Here is a 17,905-nt window from a genome sequence, read left to right on the forward strand (position 1 = left end):
GGATTCCATTTGATAAAATGGCCATAGTAACAGTCAGAGTAAGGAAGTGGAGGAGCTATATGTCAAGGCATTGACATGCCTCCCAAATGGCACCCTATTGCCTACTTGGTGGACCACTTTTAACCAGAGTCCTGGTCAAAAGTAGTGCACTATATAGGGAATAGGGTGCCATTTGTGAGGCACACATAGAGTTTCTGGTCCATACAGTATGACCAACAGTAAAGAGCAAGGGCATTAGGGGCGTGTTCCCGCATACAGAACACTCCACACAGGTATGACCGTAAGTCCAAGGGAGTTAAGTGGATAAGACGGATGACTTAGCAGCCATATGATAAATATTTACAATCATCTCTATGCACACCAGAGCTACAGATAAGATTAGAGGTTTATATCACTCATCTTTATTGTTTTTAAATAAAATGGTTAAGTTAATAAAAAATACTAATAACATACATTTTAGTCATTTAGCAGACACTCTTATCCAGAGCGACTTACAGTAGTGAATGCATACATTTTTTTCTTCTTCTCCGTACTGGTCCCCCGTGAGAATCGAACCCACAACCCTGGTGTTGCAAACACCATGCTCTACCAACTGAGCCACACGGGACCTATAAGATGCATGTGTTTGTTTAGAAGCATCACCATATTATGTCAGTGGCCTAGAGAAAGAGATCCCAGCTGTTTAGGCTTCTTCATCATAAACTACTATAATCATCCCTTATGGTTTGACTGTCTCAGCTTCGGTCCTGTTGTCTCTTAGTTCCTGTCCTGTTTTCTCTTAGTTCCTGTCCTGTTTTCTCTTAGTTCCTGTCCTGTTTTCTCTTAGATTTCTCTTAGTTCCTGTCCTGTTTTCTCTTAGATTTCTCTTAGCTTCTGTCCTGTTTTCTCTTAGTTCCTGTCCTGTTTTCTCTTAGATTTCTCTTAGTTCCTGTCCTGTTTTCTCTTAGATTTCTCTTAGTTCCTGTCCTGTTTTCTCTTAGTTCCTGTCCTGTTTTCTCTTAGATTTCTCTTAGCTTCTGTCCTGTTTTCTCTTAGTTCCTGTCCTGTTTTCTCTTAGATTTCTCTTAGCTTCTGTCCTGTTTTCTCTTAGTTCCAGTCCTGTTTTCTCTTAGATTTCTCTTAGTTCCTGTCCTGTTTTCTCTTAGATTTCTCTTAGCTTCTGTCCTGTTTTCTCTTAGTTCCAGTCCTGTTTTCTCTTAGATTTCTCTTAGTTCCTGTCCTGTTTTCTCTTAGATTTCTCTTAGTTCCTGTCCTGTTTTCTCTTAGATTTCTCTTAGTTCCTGTCCTGTTTTCTCTTAGATTTCTCTTAGTTCCTGTCCTGTTTTCTCTTAGATTTCTCTTAGTTCCAGTCCTGTTTTCTCTTAGATTTCTCTTAGTTCCTGTCCTGTTTTCTCTTAGATTTCTCTTAGCTTCTGTCCTGTTTTCTCTTAGTTCCAGTCCTGTTTTCTCTTAGTTCCTGTTTTCTCTTAGTTCCTGTCCTGTTTTCTCTTAGTTCCAGTCCTGTTTTCTCTTAGTTCCTGTTTTCTCTTAGTTCCTGTCCTGTTTTCTCTTAGTTCCTGTCCTGTTTTCTATTTGTTTCTTTTTTGTTTGAAAAAGGTCCAGATTAAAATAAATTAATAATAATTTACAAACAACTTTCCAAAGAAAAATACGATTATCAAATATCTGAAAGGGGTGAAGTTATGCTGAGCTACTCATAGGGAGTTGATGATATACATTCAATTTGAACTTTATAGTGAATTGAGGATTTTGTCTCCAACATAAGCGAGGAAAAATGATGTTCCTTATAAATAGGGATTTGTTCATATTGACCACTGGAGGGAGCTCTGAGCCTAATAATGTAATGTCTTTCCTTTTGCCTTGAAATTCACCCCAGACACATGGCCAGAGAGACAGACTTACAGTATCACTGCAGGATGTTTTCTTTCCACAGAAATTACAGATGAGGGTTGTCAACACGTGACAACCCTCATCTGATTATAAGTACATGGTGTTGTAAATAGTGAGGTAAATTGATATTCTTCACAAATCCCTACTATTTTAAAGAGATTAATTTTATTTTTATATAGCATTCACATCTCACATTTCAGTCCACTGCAGTTACAGCAATTTGACAGTTGTTAGAACATTTATCATGGTCCACCTATTATCATTTGACTTTTGCAACTGTAGATGACATGGGCAAAGAAATCCTGCAGAGTATTTCATTGTCAGGCTATTCATAAACTCCTCCCTGTCAAATATTCTCCATGTACAACCTTCTGAAACAAGCATCACAATATGACAATGATGTGACAATACTCTACAAAACAATTTTGATGCAATTGATAAGGTTTTTCTTGATATTTTCTACATTGTAGAATAATAGTGAAGACATCAAAACTATGAAATAACACATGGAATCATGTAGTAACCAAAAAAGTGTTAAACAAATCAAAATATATTTTAGATTCTTCAAAGTAGCCACCCTTTGCCTTGATGACAGCTTTGCATTCTCTACCAGCTTCATGAGGTACGCCTGCCAGTCTTCTCTAGAAAGCACCAATTCATTTATTCATAGACCCCAGTGGCGACCCGTCATTCAGGGCAGGTGGGGCAGACAAAAAAAGAGCCTGTTTTGCATGTTATTTTGGCATTAATACGTGTCACATATCAGTTTGCAAACAAGGTAAAAAATATATACAAATAATTGAGTTAATAAAGCCTCATGTGGGATTGGTGGCACATAAGTCTAATTTTGCTTTCTTGAGTAAGGCAGCTCCAAAATGCAGGTGTTTCAGCCTAGCTCAGTGCTTTCTGTGGTGGTGGGACAGCCAGCAGAAAATACGGAGCATAGGGATTGGTAATGTTTTCTAGTTACGCCGTGATTGGCTCAGTGTTCTGTCACTCATGGGGACACTATGTCACCGCCAAATCTAAGGGTAGACCTTGAAAATTCAAGCCCCTTGGGTGCTGCCATAGAGTTAAATTAGAAGTGCCCATCCAAGAAGACTCAAGGTCATTGGCCACAGATGAAATGTGAGAAAGTCAAATCACGTTATATGTACTGTAGCTTTGATTGGACTGATCATGTCAACATCATACTTTCAAAATCTTAGCTAGCATACATCATCATGAAGGAAGTCGACAATCAACTGGCAAATCCTTTTTAATCCTTGTCAAATTAAGATAAATAATGAAGACAAACAATAGATAAAATGTATCGGTGCTCATCGGCCATTGCACATGAACATTACACAACAAGTTGGAAATCACAAATTCAACAATGAGTGGTTTTGAAGGAATCAGTGGCTAACTGCAAGCATTGCAAAACAATCACTAGCCTGCTATTCAGTGGAGTGGGTGTCCGGTCCCAAGTCTGGGTTTAAGGATCTCTTTTCAAAGCTTAAAATGATAGACATTCAACATTGGCCATACTGTCAATCCAGCATAATTTCTGCCGCCCTCAAAACAACTGTTACTCGGAACTGGGAAATCTGACTTCAGTGAGTTCAAGACAACTGGGAACTCGGGGAAAAAATGAGCTCCGACTGGGAAAAAAACATTTTGGATGGTCATCCAACTCGGAATTGTAAATCGGGAAGTCAGCCTTTTCTAGAGCTACGACCTGAAGATCACTGACGTCATCATGATTCGACCAGATTTTTTTTCTCCAAGTTCCCAGTTGTTTTGGAAGCACCGTAAGTCCAGAGAATGCCAGACTTTGATGACAACATTTGCTCACGAAGGACCGCCGTGCCACCTTCTTGTTCAAGTGAGCACAGCACAACGAGTCCAAAAAAGGTATTTTATCCTTCTGCATAAATGATGTAATATGCCAGGGAGATATGTATACTCTAGCTAAGAAAGTAATACTAAGTGTATGTTGTGTAGTAAACTGCCCATGTGCCTCACCCTCTTAATTTTGCCTACTTTTCTGACTTGGTGGTGCATATGTAGCCTATAACCTGTTTTAGAGAAATGTAATAATTGAATATTGTAAGAGCTTTCATTGTCTGCTTATATGCCCTCTTTATTTATCCTACATTTCTGACTCGGTGTACAGGGAGAACGCTGTAAGAACGGCCCATGTTCTGAATTATGTCGCTGTATATTTCAAAGTGCTTAACAAATAGTTATATTGACTACGTCCGTCCTAGCTCGCCCATTGATGTCTTAATCGAAATTACAGATTGCCTCTTATCCGCTTGTCGTACCCTTATGCCATAGTTTGTACATCTCAATTGTTAGTAGAAACTACATTTGTTTAAGCAAGTCAGCCATATCAGCAATGTTTTTTTAAAAGGCAGTAAATGAGGCTGAATGAACTGCTTCACTGCCAGTCAAGGCTCTGCTGATAGCCAGGTGTAGAAGTGGTAAGGTGTTGGGACTGCTTTTGGGACACTGCTGTCGAGACAGCTTTATGTAGGCCCTAGCAGTTTGTGAGCACTCTTTGTCACCATTATAGTGAAATTAATGTATTGTTTATTGTTGTGTAGTGGCTTTGCTGGCACTACACTTCCGTTGCCGACAAAGATGGCCACCTCGCTTCGCGTTCCTAGGAAACTATGCAGTATTTTGCTTTTTTATGTGTTATTTCTTACATTGTTACCCCAGGTAATCTTAGGTTTTATTACATACAGTCGGGAGGAACTATTGGATATAAGAGCAACGTCAACTCACCAACATTACGACCAGAAATACGACTTTCCAGAAGCGGATCCTCTGTTTGGCCTACCACCCAGGACAATGGATCGGATCCCAGCCGGCGACCCAAAACAACGGCGCCGCAGAAGGGGCAGACGGAAAGGTCTTCTGGTCAGGCTCCGTAGACGGGCACATCGCGCACCGCTCCCGAGCATACTACTCGCCAATGTCCAGTCTCTTGACAACAAGGTAGACGAAATCCGAGCAAGGGTAGCATTCCAGAGAGACATCCGAGACTGTAACTTTCTATGTTTCACGGAAACATGGCTCACTCGAGACTGAGTCGGTACAGCCACCTGGTTTCTTCATGCATCGCGCCGACAGAAACAAGCATCTCTCTGGTAAGGAGAAGGGCGGGGGTGTATGCCTTATGATTAACGAGACGTGGTGTGATCATAACAACATACAGGAACTCAAGTCATTTTGTTCACCTGAATTCCTCACTATCAAATGCTGACCACATTATCTACCAAGAGAATTCTCTTCCATTATAATCACAGCCGTGTATATCCCCCCCAAGCAGACACATCGACAGCCCTGAAAGAACTTCAATGGACTCTATGTAAACTGGAAACCACATATCCTGAGGCTGCATTTATTGTAGCCGGGGATTTTAAGAAGGCTAATCTGAAAACAAGGCTCCCCAAATTCTATCAGCATATCGGTTGTGCTACCAGGGCGGGCAAAACCCTAGACCACTGTTATTCTAACTTCCGCGACGCATATAAGGCCCTTCCCCGCCCTCCCTTTGGAAAAGCTGACCACGACTCCATTTTGTTGCTCCCAGCCTATAGACAGAAACTAAAACAGGAAGCTCCCGCCCTCAGGTCTGTTCAACGCTGGTCCGACCAATCGGATTCCACGCTTCAATATTGCTTCGATCACGTGGACTGGGATATGTTCCGCATTGCTGCGAACAACAACATTGACGAATACGCTGACTCGGTGTGCGAGTTCATTAACAAGTGCATCGGTGATGTCGTACCAACAGCGTCTATTAAAACATTCCCCAACCAGAAACCATGGATTGATGGCAGCATTCGCTCAAAACTGAACCCGCGAACCACTGCTTTTAATCAGGGCAAAGTGACCAGAAACATGACCGAATATAAACAGTGTAGCTATTCCCTCTGCAAGGCAATCAAACAAGCTAAGCGTCAGTACAGAGACAAAGTGGAGTCGCAATTCAACAGCTCAGACATGAGAGGTATGTGGCAGGGTCTACAGTCAATCACGGACTACAAAAGAAAAATCAGCCCCGTCGCGGATCACGATGCCTTGCTCCCAGACAGACTAAACAAGTTTTTTGCTCGCTTTGAGGACAATACAGTGCCAATAACACGGCCCACCACTAAAACCTGCGGCCTCTCCTTCACTGCAGCCAACGTGAGTAAAACATTTAAACGTGTCAACCCTCGCAAGGCTGCAGGCCCAAACGGCATCCCCGGCCACGTCCTCAGAGGATGCGCAGACCAGCTGGCTGGTGTGTTTACAGACATATTCAATCAAACCTTATCCCAGTCTGCTGTCCCCACATGCTTCAAGAGGGCCACCATTGTTCCTGTTCCCAAGAAAGCTAAGATAACTGAGCTAAATGACTACCGCCCTGTAGCACTCACTTCCGTCATCATGAAGTGCTTTGAGAGACTAGTCAAGGACCATATCACCTCCACCCTACCTGACACCCTAGACCCACTCCAATTTGCTTACCGACCCAATAGGTCCACAGACGACGCAATCGCCATCACACTGCACACTGCCCTAACCCATCTATCTGGACAAGAGGAATACCTATGTAAGAATGCTGTTCATCGACTACAGCTCAGCATTTAATACCATAGTACCCTCCAAACTCGAGACCCTGGGTCTCGACCCCGCCCTGTGCAACTGGGTCCTGGACTTCCTGACGGGCCGCCCCCAGGTGGTGAGGGTAGGTAACAACATCTCCACCCCGCTGATCCTCAACACTAGGTCCCCACAAGGGTGCGTTCTCAGCCCTCTCCTGTACTCCCTCTGTGTGGTGTGTGTGTGTGTGTGTGTGTGTGTGTGTGTGTGTGTGTGTGTGTGTGTGTGTGTGTGTGTGTGTGTGTGTGTGTGTGTGTGTGTGTGTGTGTGTGTGTGTGTGTGTGTGTGTGTGTGTGTGTGTGTGTGTGTGTGTGCTGAGGCTGATGATGCTAACACATGAAGATGAATGCCTGCTGGACAGGGGGCCTGGACAGGGGGCCTGGACAGGGGCCTGGACAGTGCTGAAGCCTTAGTCTTTAAGGCTGTGTCGTCCTCGCTCTGATCACTAACAGTGGCAGCCACACTACAGTATTCTCCATCGTCTTTGTCCAGAGTCAAGGACCTTGTAGGTTTGGTACTAAATGATTGTCTGTGAAGTTGATTTGGTGGGCTGGTAGTTTACTGTCATTATTCTGAAGTTCTGTTTGGTTCCTAGTGAATACACTCCTTGGTTCAGTGTTGAGGCTGGTAGTTTACTGTCATTATTCTGAAGTTCTGTTTGGTTCCTAGTGAATGCACTCCTTGGTTCAGTGTTGAGGCTGGTAGTTTACTGTCATTATTCTGAAGTTCTGTTTGGTTCCTAGTGAATACACTCCTTGGTTCAGTGTTGAGGCTGGTAGTTTACTGTCATTATTCTGAAGTTCTGTTTGGTTCCTAGTGAATACACTCCTTGGTTCAGTGTTGAGGCTGGTAGTTTACTGTCATTATTCTGAAGTTCTGTTTGGTTCCTAGTGAATGTACTCCTTGGTTCAGTGTTGAGGCTGGTAGTTTACTGTCATTATTCTGAAGTTCTGTTTGGTTCCTAGTGAATACACTCCTTGGTTCAGTGTTGAGGCTGGGTAGTTTACTGTCATTATTCTGAAGTTCTGTTTGGTTCCTAGTGAATACACTCCTTGGTTCAGTGTTGAGGCTGGGTAGTTTACTGTCATTATTCTGAAGTTCTGTTTGGTTCCTAGTGAATACACTCCTTGGTTCAGTGTTGAGGCTGGGTAGTTTACTGTCATTATTCTGAAGTTCTGTTTGGTTCCTAGTGAATACACTCCTTGGTTCAGTGTTGAGGCTGGGTAGTTTACTGTCATTATTCTGAAGTTCTGTTTGGTTCCTAGTGAATACACTCCTTGGTTCAGTGTTGAGGCTGGTAGTTTACTGTCATTATTCTGAAGTTCTGTTTGGTTCCTAGTGAATACACTCCTTGGTTCAGTGTTGAGGCTGGTAGTTTACTGTCATTATTCTGAAGTTCTGTTTGGTTCCTAGTGAATACACTCCTTGGTTCAGTGTTGAGGCTGGTAGTTTACTGTCATTATTCTGAAGTTCTGTTTGGTTCCTAGTGAATACACTCCTTGGTTCAGTGTTGAGGCTGGTAGTTTACTGTCATTATTCTGCAGTGATTCAAATAGCCTCATTGTGTAGTGATATGGATTATGGTAGTGGGCAGCAGTGGAGGCTGCTGAGGGGAGGAAGGCTCATAATAATATCTGGAACGAAGCCAATATAATGGCATCATGTATGTGTTTGGTGTATTTGATAGCATTCCACTAATTCCACTCCAACCATTACCCTGAGCCCCTCCTCTCCAATGAAGGTGCCCCCCTGTGGTGTACAGTTTGTAAGGTATAGTCCTCCACAGACAGTACAGAGTAGAGGGGAAGAGCAGGGTGGCAATGAGAAGAGTAGTGTTGCAGTGGGAAGGGCAGGGTGGCAGTGGGAAGAGCAGGGTGGCAGTGGGAAGAGCAGGGTGGCAGTGGGAAGAGCAGTGTGGCAGTGGGAAGAGCAGTGTTGCAGTGGGAAGGGCAGGGTGGCAGTGGGAAGAGCAGGGTGGCAATGAGAAGAGTAGTGTTGCAGTGGGAAGAGCAGGGTGGCAGTGGGAAGAGCAGTGTGGCAGTGGGAAGAGCAGGGTGGCAGTGGGAAGAGCAGTGTGGCAGTGGGAAGAGCAGGGTGGCAGTGTGGGTGGTAGCCTTCGGCATGGGCCTGGACAAGTCGGACGTGCGCGGCATCGTGCACTACAACATGCCCAAGAGCTTTGAGAGCTACGTGCAGGAGATCGGGAGGGCAGGGAGAGACGGGGTACCAGCCCACTGTCATCTCTTCCTGGATCCTGAGGTTCTGTCTCCTCTCACCTTTTCAGTCGTTATTTATTTCATAGTGTTTATTTACTTTTCATCCAAATTCAAATGTGTTTTGATGACAACGTCTAGTAAGTAATAGTTAAGTGATGAATTGATACTTGGTGAGTAGTGTACAGTGGCTGTGCAACAATACTTTTGTTCGAATTATTAGGTTATTCACAAATAAATCTATGTATTATTCAATAGAGTGCCAAGACATATGATGTGTATGCTCATTATGTTGATTAATCCTACGTTCTTGCCTGGTGTTGTAGGGAGGGGACCTGCATGAGTTGCGGAGGCACATCTATGCGGATACAGTGGACCACTATACTGTGAAGAAGATAGTGCAGAAGGTGTTTCCTCCCTGCAAGTGCAGACAGATCCACCAGAAACAGCAGGACTTAGCCAGGGTAATGTTGGTATACTTACATATTCAACTTTTTCTTCCCTTCTCTCGGTCTACAATCATCGGACATTAACAGCCTATGGCCATTACGTGTACCTCAAGGTTTAGGATTAACAGTTGTTTTATCAAGATGTAGCAGGCACAAACCAAACAGTATTTTTTTTCAATTCTAATCATGTCTTAGACTCAGGAGGAGGTTGACGACTCCGAGATGATGGAACTGATGGACACCTGTGATGAGAACCCAGTTGAAACACCGGAACACACAACGGAGACTGGTCAGAACACCCCTGTCCAGCAGTTGGAACAGGCCAAAGTTCCTACTGAGGATGTATCAACTTTTCAACCACTGGACAGGGAGCAGGAACACCCACCAGAGTCAAGTGTTCCATTTCCCCAGAGAGGGGAGGGCGAAGAGGAGGAGCAGACCGGGGGAGGTGAGGATTGGCCCACGACTAGGGTGTGTCACACCCATGAGAGGGCCATATCTATGCAGGACACTGTGGAAGGCCTGGACATCACTGAGGAAGGTAGGTACCTCACTATACTGGACACAAGTATTTTCTGTCACTTGGTAGTTGACTCAAGGATCAGAAAACCGTAAATATATAATTAGAATGAGATCACACTTTTAATTCAGATTGAGTCTCCTGCCTTTTCTTCAGATATCAGACTGTATTTTACAATCGACTTAAAGTGATTGAAGTTATATCACTGTGTGTCAGGTTTGGAGACTCTGCTGTGCTACCTGGAGCTGCACCCTCAACAGTGGGTAGAGCTGCTCCACCCCACCCTCTCCACCTGTAAGATGGTCTGTTACAACGGCCCGCATCAACTCCGCAAACTCACCAAAATGTAGGACAACATCACAAAACCAGGGTCATAGAAAAAACATGTTTAAAAGTTTTCTTATTCGACAAGTTCTGCAAAGTCAATCTCAACACCTGGCCAGTCTGTTACAGTAGACTGTTACAGTAGACTGTTACAGTAGACTGTTACAGTAGACTGTTACAGTAGACTGTTTAGCTGTTTGCTAGGTTGTGTTTTTATATGTAGGTGTGTATTTCATACTCCTGATGTTATTTTGGTCCAGTAAAGGCAGTGGGACATGTGATCGGTTTGGTGTTTTCATGTACAGGCAATAGATGACTAATGTTTACAATGTGCTTAAACTGTTTTGGTGTAAGTAAGTAATGTTTACAGTACCAGTCAAAAGTTTGGACAAACCTATTCATTCAAGGATTTTTCTTTATTTTGACTATTTTCTACATTGTAGAATAATATTAAAGACATCAAAACTATGAAATAATATGTATGAAATCATGTAGTAACCAAAAAAGTGTTAAACAAATCAAAATATATTTTACATTTTACATTCTTCAACGTAGCCGCCCTTTGCCTAGATGACAGCTTTGCACACTCTTGGCATTCCCTCAACCAGCTTCACCTGGAATGTTTTTCCAACCGTTTTAAAGGAGTTCCCACATATGCTGAGCATTTGTTGCCTGCTTTTCCTTCACTCTGCTGTCCAACTCATCCCAAACCATCTCAATTGGGTTGAGGTCGGGTGATTGTGGAGGCCAGGTCATCTGATGCAGCACTCCATCACTCTGCTTCCCATCAAACCAGATGGGATGGCGTATCGCTGCATGTTGTGGTAGCCATGCTGGTTAAGTGTGCTTTGAATTCTAAATAAATCACTGACAATGTCACCAGCAAAGCACCCACACACCATCACACCACCTCCTCCATGCTTCACGGTGGGAACCACACATGCAGAGATCATCCATTCTCTTACTCAGCATCTGACAAAGACGGCGGTTGGAACCAACAAAATGTTTGACTCTTCAGACCAAAGGACAGATTCCCACTGCTCTAATGTCCATTGCTTGTGTTTCTTGGCCCAACTAAGTCTCTTCTTATTGGTGTCCTTTAGTAGTGGTTTCTTTACAGCAATTCGACCATGAAGGCCTGATTCATGCAGTCTCCTCTGAACTGTTGATGTGTCTGTTACTTGAACTCTGTGAAGCATTTATTTGGGCTGCAATTTATGAAGCTGGTAACTCTAATGAACTTCTCCTCTGCAGCAGAGAACTCTGGGTCTTCCTTTCCTTTGGCGGTCCTCGTAAGAGCCAGTTTCATCATAGCGCTTGATGGTTTTTGCGACTGCACTTGAATAAACTTTCAAAGTTCTTAATGTTCTGGATTGACTGACCTTCATGTCTTAAAGTAATGATGGACTGTTGTTTCTCTTTGCTTATTTGAGCTGTTCTTGCCATAATATGGACTTGGTCTTTTACCAAATAGGGCTATCTTCTGTATATCCCCCTACCTTGTCACAACACAACTGATTAGCTCAAATGTGTTAATTTGTGGAATGTCTTTCCTTTTTAACTTTTAACAAGGCACACCTGTTAATTGAAATGCATTCCAGGTGACTACCTCATGAAGATGGTTGAGAGAATGCCAAGAGTGTACAAAGCTGTTATCAAGGCAACGGGTGGCTACTGTGAAGAATCTAAAATCTAACACTTTTTTTGGTTACTACATGATTCCATGTGTTATTTCATAGTTTTGATGTCTTTATTCTATAATGTAGAAAATAGTTAAAATAAAGAAAAACCCTTGAATGAGTAGGTGTGTCCAAACTTTTGACTGGTACTGTATGTTGAGGGGTGGAGTCGGTGTTGTGATGATGGATATGTGTCGTCTGATTGGCAGCTGCCCACCTGTTGCCGTAGTGTTAGCCCGGAAACGGCTGGCAGGGGAGCGAGTGGAGACCTGTGATTCGGTGGACTTTGACGTGGTGGAGGTGGCAGACACTATGGGCTGGCAGCTGGGTCTGGTGAAGAGAGGCCTCCGACAACTACAGTGGGCCACTAACAGAGGTGTGCTTTTATAGTTTAAAAAAAATGCAAACTACAGTGGAGCATTGTCAGAGATGGGTATGATTACAAATATAATATTATTTCGTACAGAATTTAAAGTGTGTGTGTGTTTAGATTTGGATAAAAGAGAGATAATTATACATTCCCGATCTCCATATCATACATCTCCTGTCTTCTCCAGGAGTCTTGGTGGAGTTCTCCAACCTGTCCTTCTACTTCCGTTCCTACGGTGACTTGACCCCAGATGAGATGGACCGGGTGTGTGAGTTCCTGCATGGCAGGGTGGTGGCCCAGGAGAGGACCAAACTGTACCAGCTCAAAGCCTGCTTCAAGGCCTTCCGCAGGTCAGCACCAACCTACACTACACCAGTATTCAGAACTCATACCAACACTAGGTTACTCTCCAACAGTATTATAGCAACAAATGTGACCGTAGAGGAAAATCCTGGTTACCAGAGTTTCATGGCTTTGTAGGGCTATTATTGGAGCTGTTAACCCAATGGTGCTTGAAGTATGTTTAAGACATTGATATTTATAAGACATTTCTAGATTAGTATATGCTACTGTATGTCTTTCAGGTGACATACATGTGTATTACTCTTTACTTGGAAAGGTCTCTGCCTGCATTGAGTTCTGCCACACTGTATGTCTCTCTCTCTCTGCAGCGTCGCATACAAGAGCTGCAGTTTCTGCACGGACAAGCTGGACGAGAGCCGAAGCCTGAAGCTGAAAGGGCTTCTGGGGGATTACTTTGACAAGAGGAGAGAACTGGACCTGAGCAGGAAGTTCCAGGAGGAGAAGGATGATGAGGAGGAGGTGTTGTTGAAATGCAAGGTTCGTCTCTCTCCTAAAATTCCCTGATGGTTTTTACCAAATGTAAGTGAAACTAAATCCTTTAGCGAATTCTAACTGTAATAAAGTACCTTTTATAATGAATGACCTAATAGAGCTGAATCTGGTAAGAACAGGACTTTCCCATTTAGAGTAACGTAGTGAGTTTACAATATTTCTACTTTATATTGTCTGTCCTACGTGTAATTGTTCTGTTTTTACTGTATCATTTCACCAGGTCAGACTTCTGCCTGGTAAATGTACTATGCCAATAAAGGTGATTCTGATGGGTTTTGTTGGTCTTCAGATGAAGGACTTCGAGGGTCAGATCAGAGCAGATATTCAGAGTTTCCTGGGCAACCGCAGTGATGAGAAGTTCTCTGGCAGAGCCGTCGCTAGAATATTCTTTGGAATTGGTAAGTTTTCCCATTTTTAAAATGTTTTATTTTGCAAACGCCCAGAACTACTTCAGTGTCTAATAATATAGTATGCTGGCTTCTTGTCACTAGGGGGGTGGCTTGCTTAGTGCCATGTGTCTGAACTGTATGGGCCCAGTTGTGCCAGTCACTTTTATGCAGTCAGTGATGATCATTGATTTTCAATCAGTGTTACATTATGGGGATTAAATTGTCCGACTTGAGCCTACATGATCTAAGGTCATGCAGTCCACTGCACCCTGAAGCCATTGCAGGAGGTTCAATCATTTAGTGTTTTTGCTTGACCCACTCAAACGTGGCCAAAGACTTGACTGGAACCAACTTTGTGGCTGAGTCATAGCTACGGTACAATAGTGTAGGCCTAAGAGTATACAGTGTGATATTTAATTTCTCTGTCTAACCTATTGATTGTAGACATGTTTTCAGTGTGAGGGTGTGATACAGAGGGGGGGTAGATAAAAGTTTATTTGGTGTGACGGATCAGCTAGTCTGAAACACCTTAACACAGGTGAGAGAGGCATGAAATGAAAAGACTGGAGGCAGTGGTTCTGGTTCCTTTTGGATTGTCTCTAAATGGGATTTCTTTCGCCTAACAAAATAGTTCCAGTACAAGGTAGCGTCCAACGCTGAAACGGCATAAAGAAAAAAGTACATAAACTAAGCAGCAGACCAAAAGGCCGTGGCCAAAAAACAACAGACGGCTCCCCTTGTCTTTAGACTATCGTCTCCAAGTCATATTTAGAGGGGGAATGCTTCCCTCTATCAATACCCATAGAGCCAAGGTGCATCAGATGAAGACACTTTCAGTAGGAAAGTCTGACGTCCTCACAGGTCCCCGTGTCTTCTCCCAATCCACCTCGAGCTCATCTCCTGGCACACCTATATAGAGGGAGACACCAAGTCAATTAGTGGGCCCAGGTGTGTACTAATTGGCTTTACACTGAGTACCTATCCCCGGAGGAGGGATAGTATTTTCCTCTGGCTGGTCACTGAAACCTATAAACAATGGCTGCTATATTTACACTGCCAAGTTGAAATAAGACTTGATTTTGGAAAGCCGCTTTAGTAAGTCAACTGGAACACCCTCTATAGTGTTAGTAAGTCAACTGGAACACCCTCTATAGTGTTAGTAAGTCAACTGGAACACCCTCTATAGTGTTAGTAAGTCAACTGGAACACCCTCTATAGTGTTAGTAAGTCAACTGGAACACCCTCTATAGTGTTAGTAAGTCAACTGGAACACCCTCTATAGTGTTAGTAAGTCAACTGGAACACCCTCTATAGTGTTAGTAAGTCAACTGGAACACCCTCTATAGTGTTAGTAAGTCAACTGGAACACCCTCTATAGCGTTAGTAAGTCAACTGGAACACCCTCTATAGCGTTAGTAAGTCAACTGGAACACCCTCTATAGTGTTAGTAAGTCAACTGGAACACCCTCTATAGTGTTAGTAAGTCAACTGGAACACCCTCTATAGTGTTAGTAAGTCAACTGGAACACCCTCTATAGCGTTAGTAAGTCAACTGGAACACCCTCTATAGCGTTAGTAAGTCAACTGGAACACCCTCTATAGCGTTAGTAAGTCAACTGGAACACACTCTATAGCGTTAGTAAGTCAACTGGAACACCCTCTATAGCGTTAGTAAGTCAACTGGAACACCCTCTATAGCGTTAGTAAGTCAACTGGAACACACTCTATAGCGTTAGTAAGTCAACTGGAACACCCTCTATAGCGTTAGTAAGTCAACTGGAACACACTCTATAGCGTTAGTAAGTCAACTGGAACACCCTCTATAGCGTTAGTAAGTCAACTGGAACACCCTCTATAGTGTTAGTAAGTCAACTGGAACACCCTCTATCTTTTGTTTCCAGGAAGTCCATGTTACCCAGCTCAGACCTTCGGCAGGGACAAGAGATACTGGAGAAAATACATCCAGTTTGATTTTAATGAAATCATGCGCATTGCTATTCAGGAGATCATTCGATTCAAGTGATGTAATACCTACTCTATCTAAAAAAGAAAAAGAAGTAAATAATGTAAAACATTTAAAGAAATCTTACCTCAGTTGCATCCATTAACACATTCTTTTATTATTTATAAATGGCTGTTTTATGGTTTCTCTATTTTTTGTTTGTTTGGTATACTGTACATTTCATGTAATGTTCTTTGTATGCCCATTTAATAAAATATATTTTGAATGCAACGTAAGGGTAAGTGCTTGATGTTATTAAAACTTTTGTATGCTCAGGACACTTTGAAGGTTGAAAAAGGTTTTCAGTCAATGGTTGACTGAGTTTTACAGTATGGGTCAAGTGCAGTGCATTATTTTAGTAGCTACACTACCGTTCAAAAGTTTGGGGTCACAGAGTTCTAGGCAGAGTTCCTCTGTCCAGTGCCTGTGTTCTTATGCCCATCTTAATCTTTCCTTTTTATTGGCCAGTCAGAGATATGGCTTTTTCTTTGCCACTCTGCCTAGAAGGCCAGCATCCCGGAGTCACCTCTTCACTGTTGACGTTGAGACTGGTGTTTTACGGGTACTATTTAATGAACCTGCCAGTTGAGGACTTGTGAGGTGTCTGTTTCTCAATGTGTATGTTTATTTTATTATCTGAAAAGAATAATGACCATTTGAGAAGTTGTACAGCTGTATTTTTTTATTTTTATAACTCAAGATAATAAACCTTATCTCTTAGTCGACTGAACTTTGTCAGGTAGCATGCATTCACTGTATGGAGAGCTATCTTCAATTGCTTGCTGTCCCTGGCAACCTTGTTGTACGGGAGAGGGTTATCTATGAAACAAAACATTAGAAATAGGAAATTATAATATTGTCTATGGGGAATTGTCGTGGCAAAATGTGAATCAGAATGTGTTATAATGTTAATGTCATTTAAAAAAAAAAAATGTTTTAACATTTATCAGATTACTGTGTTCTTTTGATAATGTGATGTCACGCTCTAATTTAAGGCTGACAGGTGACAGATTCAGTATACAGTATCTTGCTGATACAGGTCAGAGGTGATCCTCTAGGTGCAGGGATGGGCAATTCCAGTCCTCGAGGGCCTGATTGGTGGCAGTTTTTCTCCAGCTAACACACCTGACTCCAATAATCACCTAATCATGATCTTCAGTTTAGAATGTCATTTGATTAATCAGCTGTGTTTACTGGGGATGGAGAAGAAGTGTGACACCAATCAGGCCCCAGAGGACTGGAGATGTCCACCACTGCGTAGGGGGTTGGCCCACGTGGGGGGAAATGTTGACATGCAAGACAATGGCGCGGCACACTTTCCAGAAAAGTCTCTTTCAATCTAGGGATTTTGTGGCAAAACAGTAATTCTGCTCATAGATTATGCATGTATGAACTACACATTGACACATCCAGCCCAAAGCAGGAGGTTTAAAAAAATACTCGTTTCCAAAGTACTGGAGCGTGTCTTTTAAGTTGATTTGAATTTACAATACAGACATTTTGTAACTCTATTGTTTTGTTACAATAACATACCATAATCAATATTTTCAAGCTGTTGCTACTTAAGTATATTTCCAAATGTAATATTTTTTTTGATGCAATTAGCATATTTCTTTGTTTCTCCCAACTACAAAAAAAACTACAACTTCAGATCCAATTAACAATTGCATAACAGAGAATTCATTCGTGAGCATTAATACTCTCATCTCAATAAGCTCTCTCACTGCAGAATAGACATTTATCCAAATGTCCAATGTTCAAAGTTAAGATTTTGGATAGTTTTTGAGTGGAGTTCCCCTATAGGTTTAAAACATTATCTTTTGGAATTGTTTTCATTAGTCCTCTTGATACAGTTCTAAAATGTATTGTATGTCAGCAGTCAAGTTTCCAAGTTATGGGCCTTTCAAGAAACGGTGTCACCGGCCACGTCCTGATGGCGCTAAATGTTTTTTGGGCAATTTGTTGCATTTTAAAGTTACAACAGAGAAAAGAGACATTTAAATAAAAAGTAATTAGTACCAAAAAAGTGGCACTATTTTCATAGGAAGGCAGAACAGCCAGTGCTCCAGCACCCTTAGAGCCCTATCTGTGCATATGTCTGATGTTCAGTATAAGAGCAGTGAGAGAGACTACTGCCTCCTGGGAGGTTTTGTTCCAGGTATTGTATGTCTGATTAAACTGTGTTGGCCTAGATAACAAGATATGTTTGGCTGTTTCTTTGTACAGGCTTAAGGAAGAGGTGTAGATGGACTTTTTAAACAGCTGAGAGAGAGGATGAACTTTGTCATAAACTAACCCAATTCTATTTCACCTGAATGAGCAAGATACTGTATCTCAGACCTGTCATATTTTTTCATTTTTTGGGGGGACACTCTTGAAAACGAGATGGTGCATCTCAAGAGATTTCATCCTGCAAAATGTATAATAAAACATTGTTTTAAATGATTTCCACCTGTAGCAAATATCCTTATAACAAACTCTCTTTCATCTGCGCTTCTAGCTTGCTTAGCCTACAATGTGTGATGAATGTGTTTTTGCAGAGAATTAAGGAATGTTATTTATAAAAAAATAAT

At 42.3% G+C, this 17,905-nt stretch overlaps 1 protein-coding gene across 1 annotated transcript; it reads left to right on the forward strand.

Annotated features, from left to right (window-relative positions):
- Positions 1-8,511: 8,511 nt before the first annotated feature.
- Positions 8,512-15,563, forward strand: LOC106593228 (ATP-dependent DNA helicase Q4-like). Its single transcript, XM_045709306.2, has 9 exons — positions 8,512-8,790; positions 9,071-9,208; positions 9,389-9,734; positions 9,930-10,059; positions 11,926-12,092; positions 12,274-12,436; positions 12,758-12,926; positions 13,231-13,339; positions 15,232-15,563. The coding sequence occupies exons 1-9, from the start codon at positions 8,512-8,514 to the stop codon at positions 15,351-15,353; spliced, it is 1,623 nt and encodes a 540-aa protein (XP_045565262.2). The 3' UTR covers positions 15,354-15,563.
- Positions 15,564-17,905: the final 2,342 nt, after the last annotated feature.

The sequence above is a fragment of the Salmo salar genome, chromosome 27 (assembly GCF_965601325.2).
Source record: "Salmo salar chromosome 27, fSalSal1, whole genome shotgun sequence".
Taxonomy (NCBI): domain Eukaryota; kingdom Metazoa; phylum Chordata; class Actinopteri; order Salmoniformes; family Salmonidae; genus Salmo; species Salmo salar.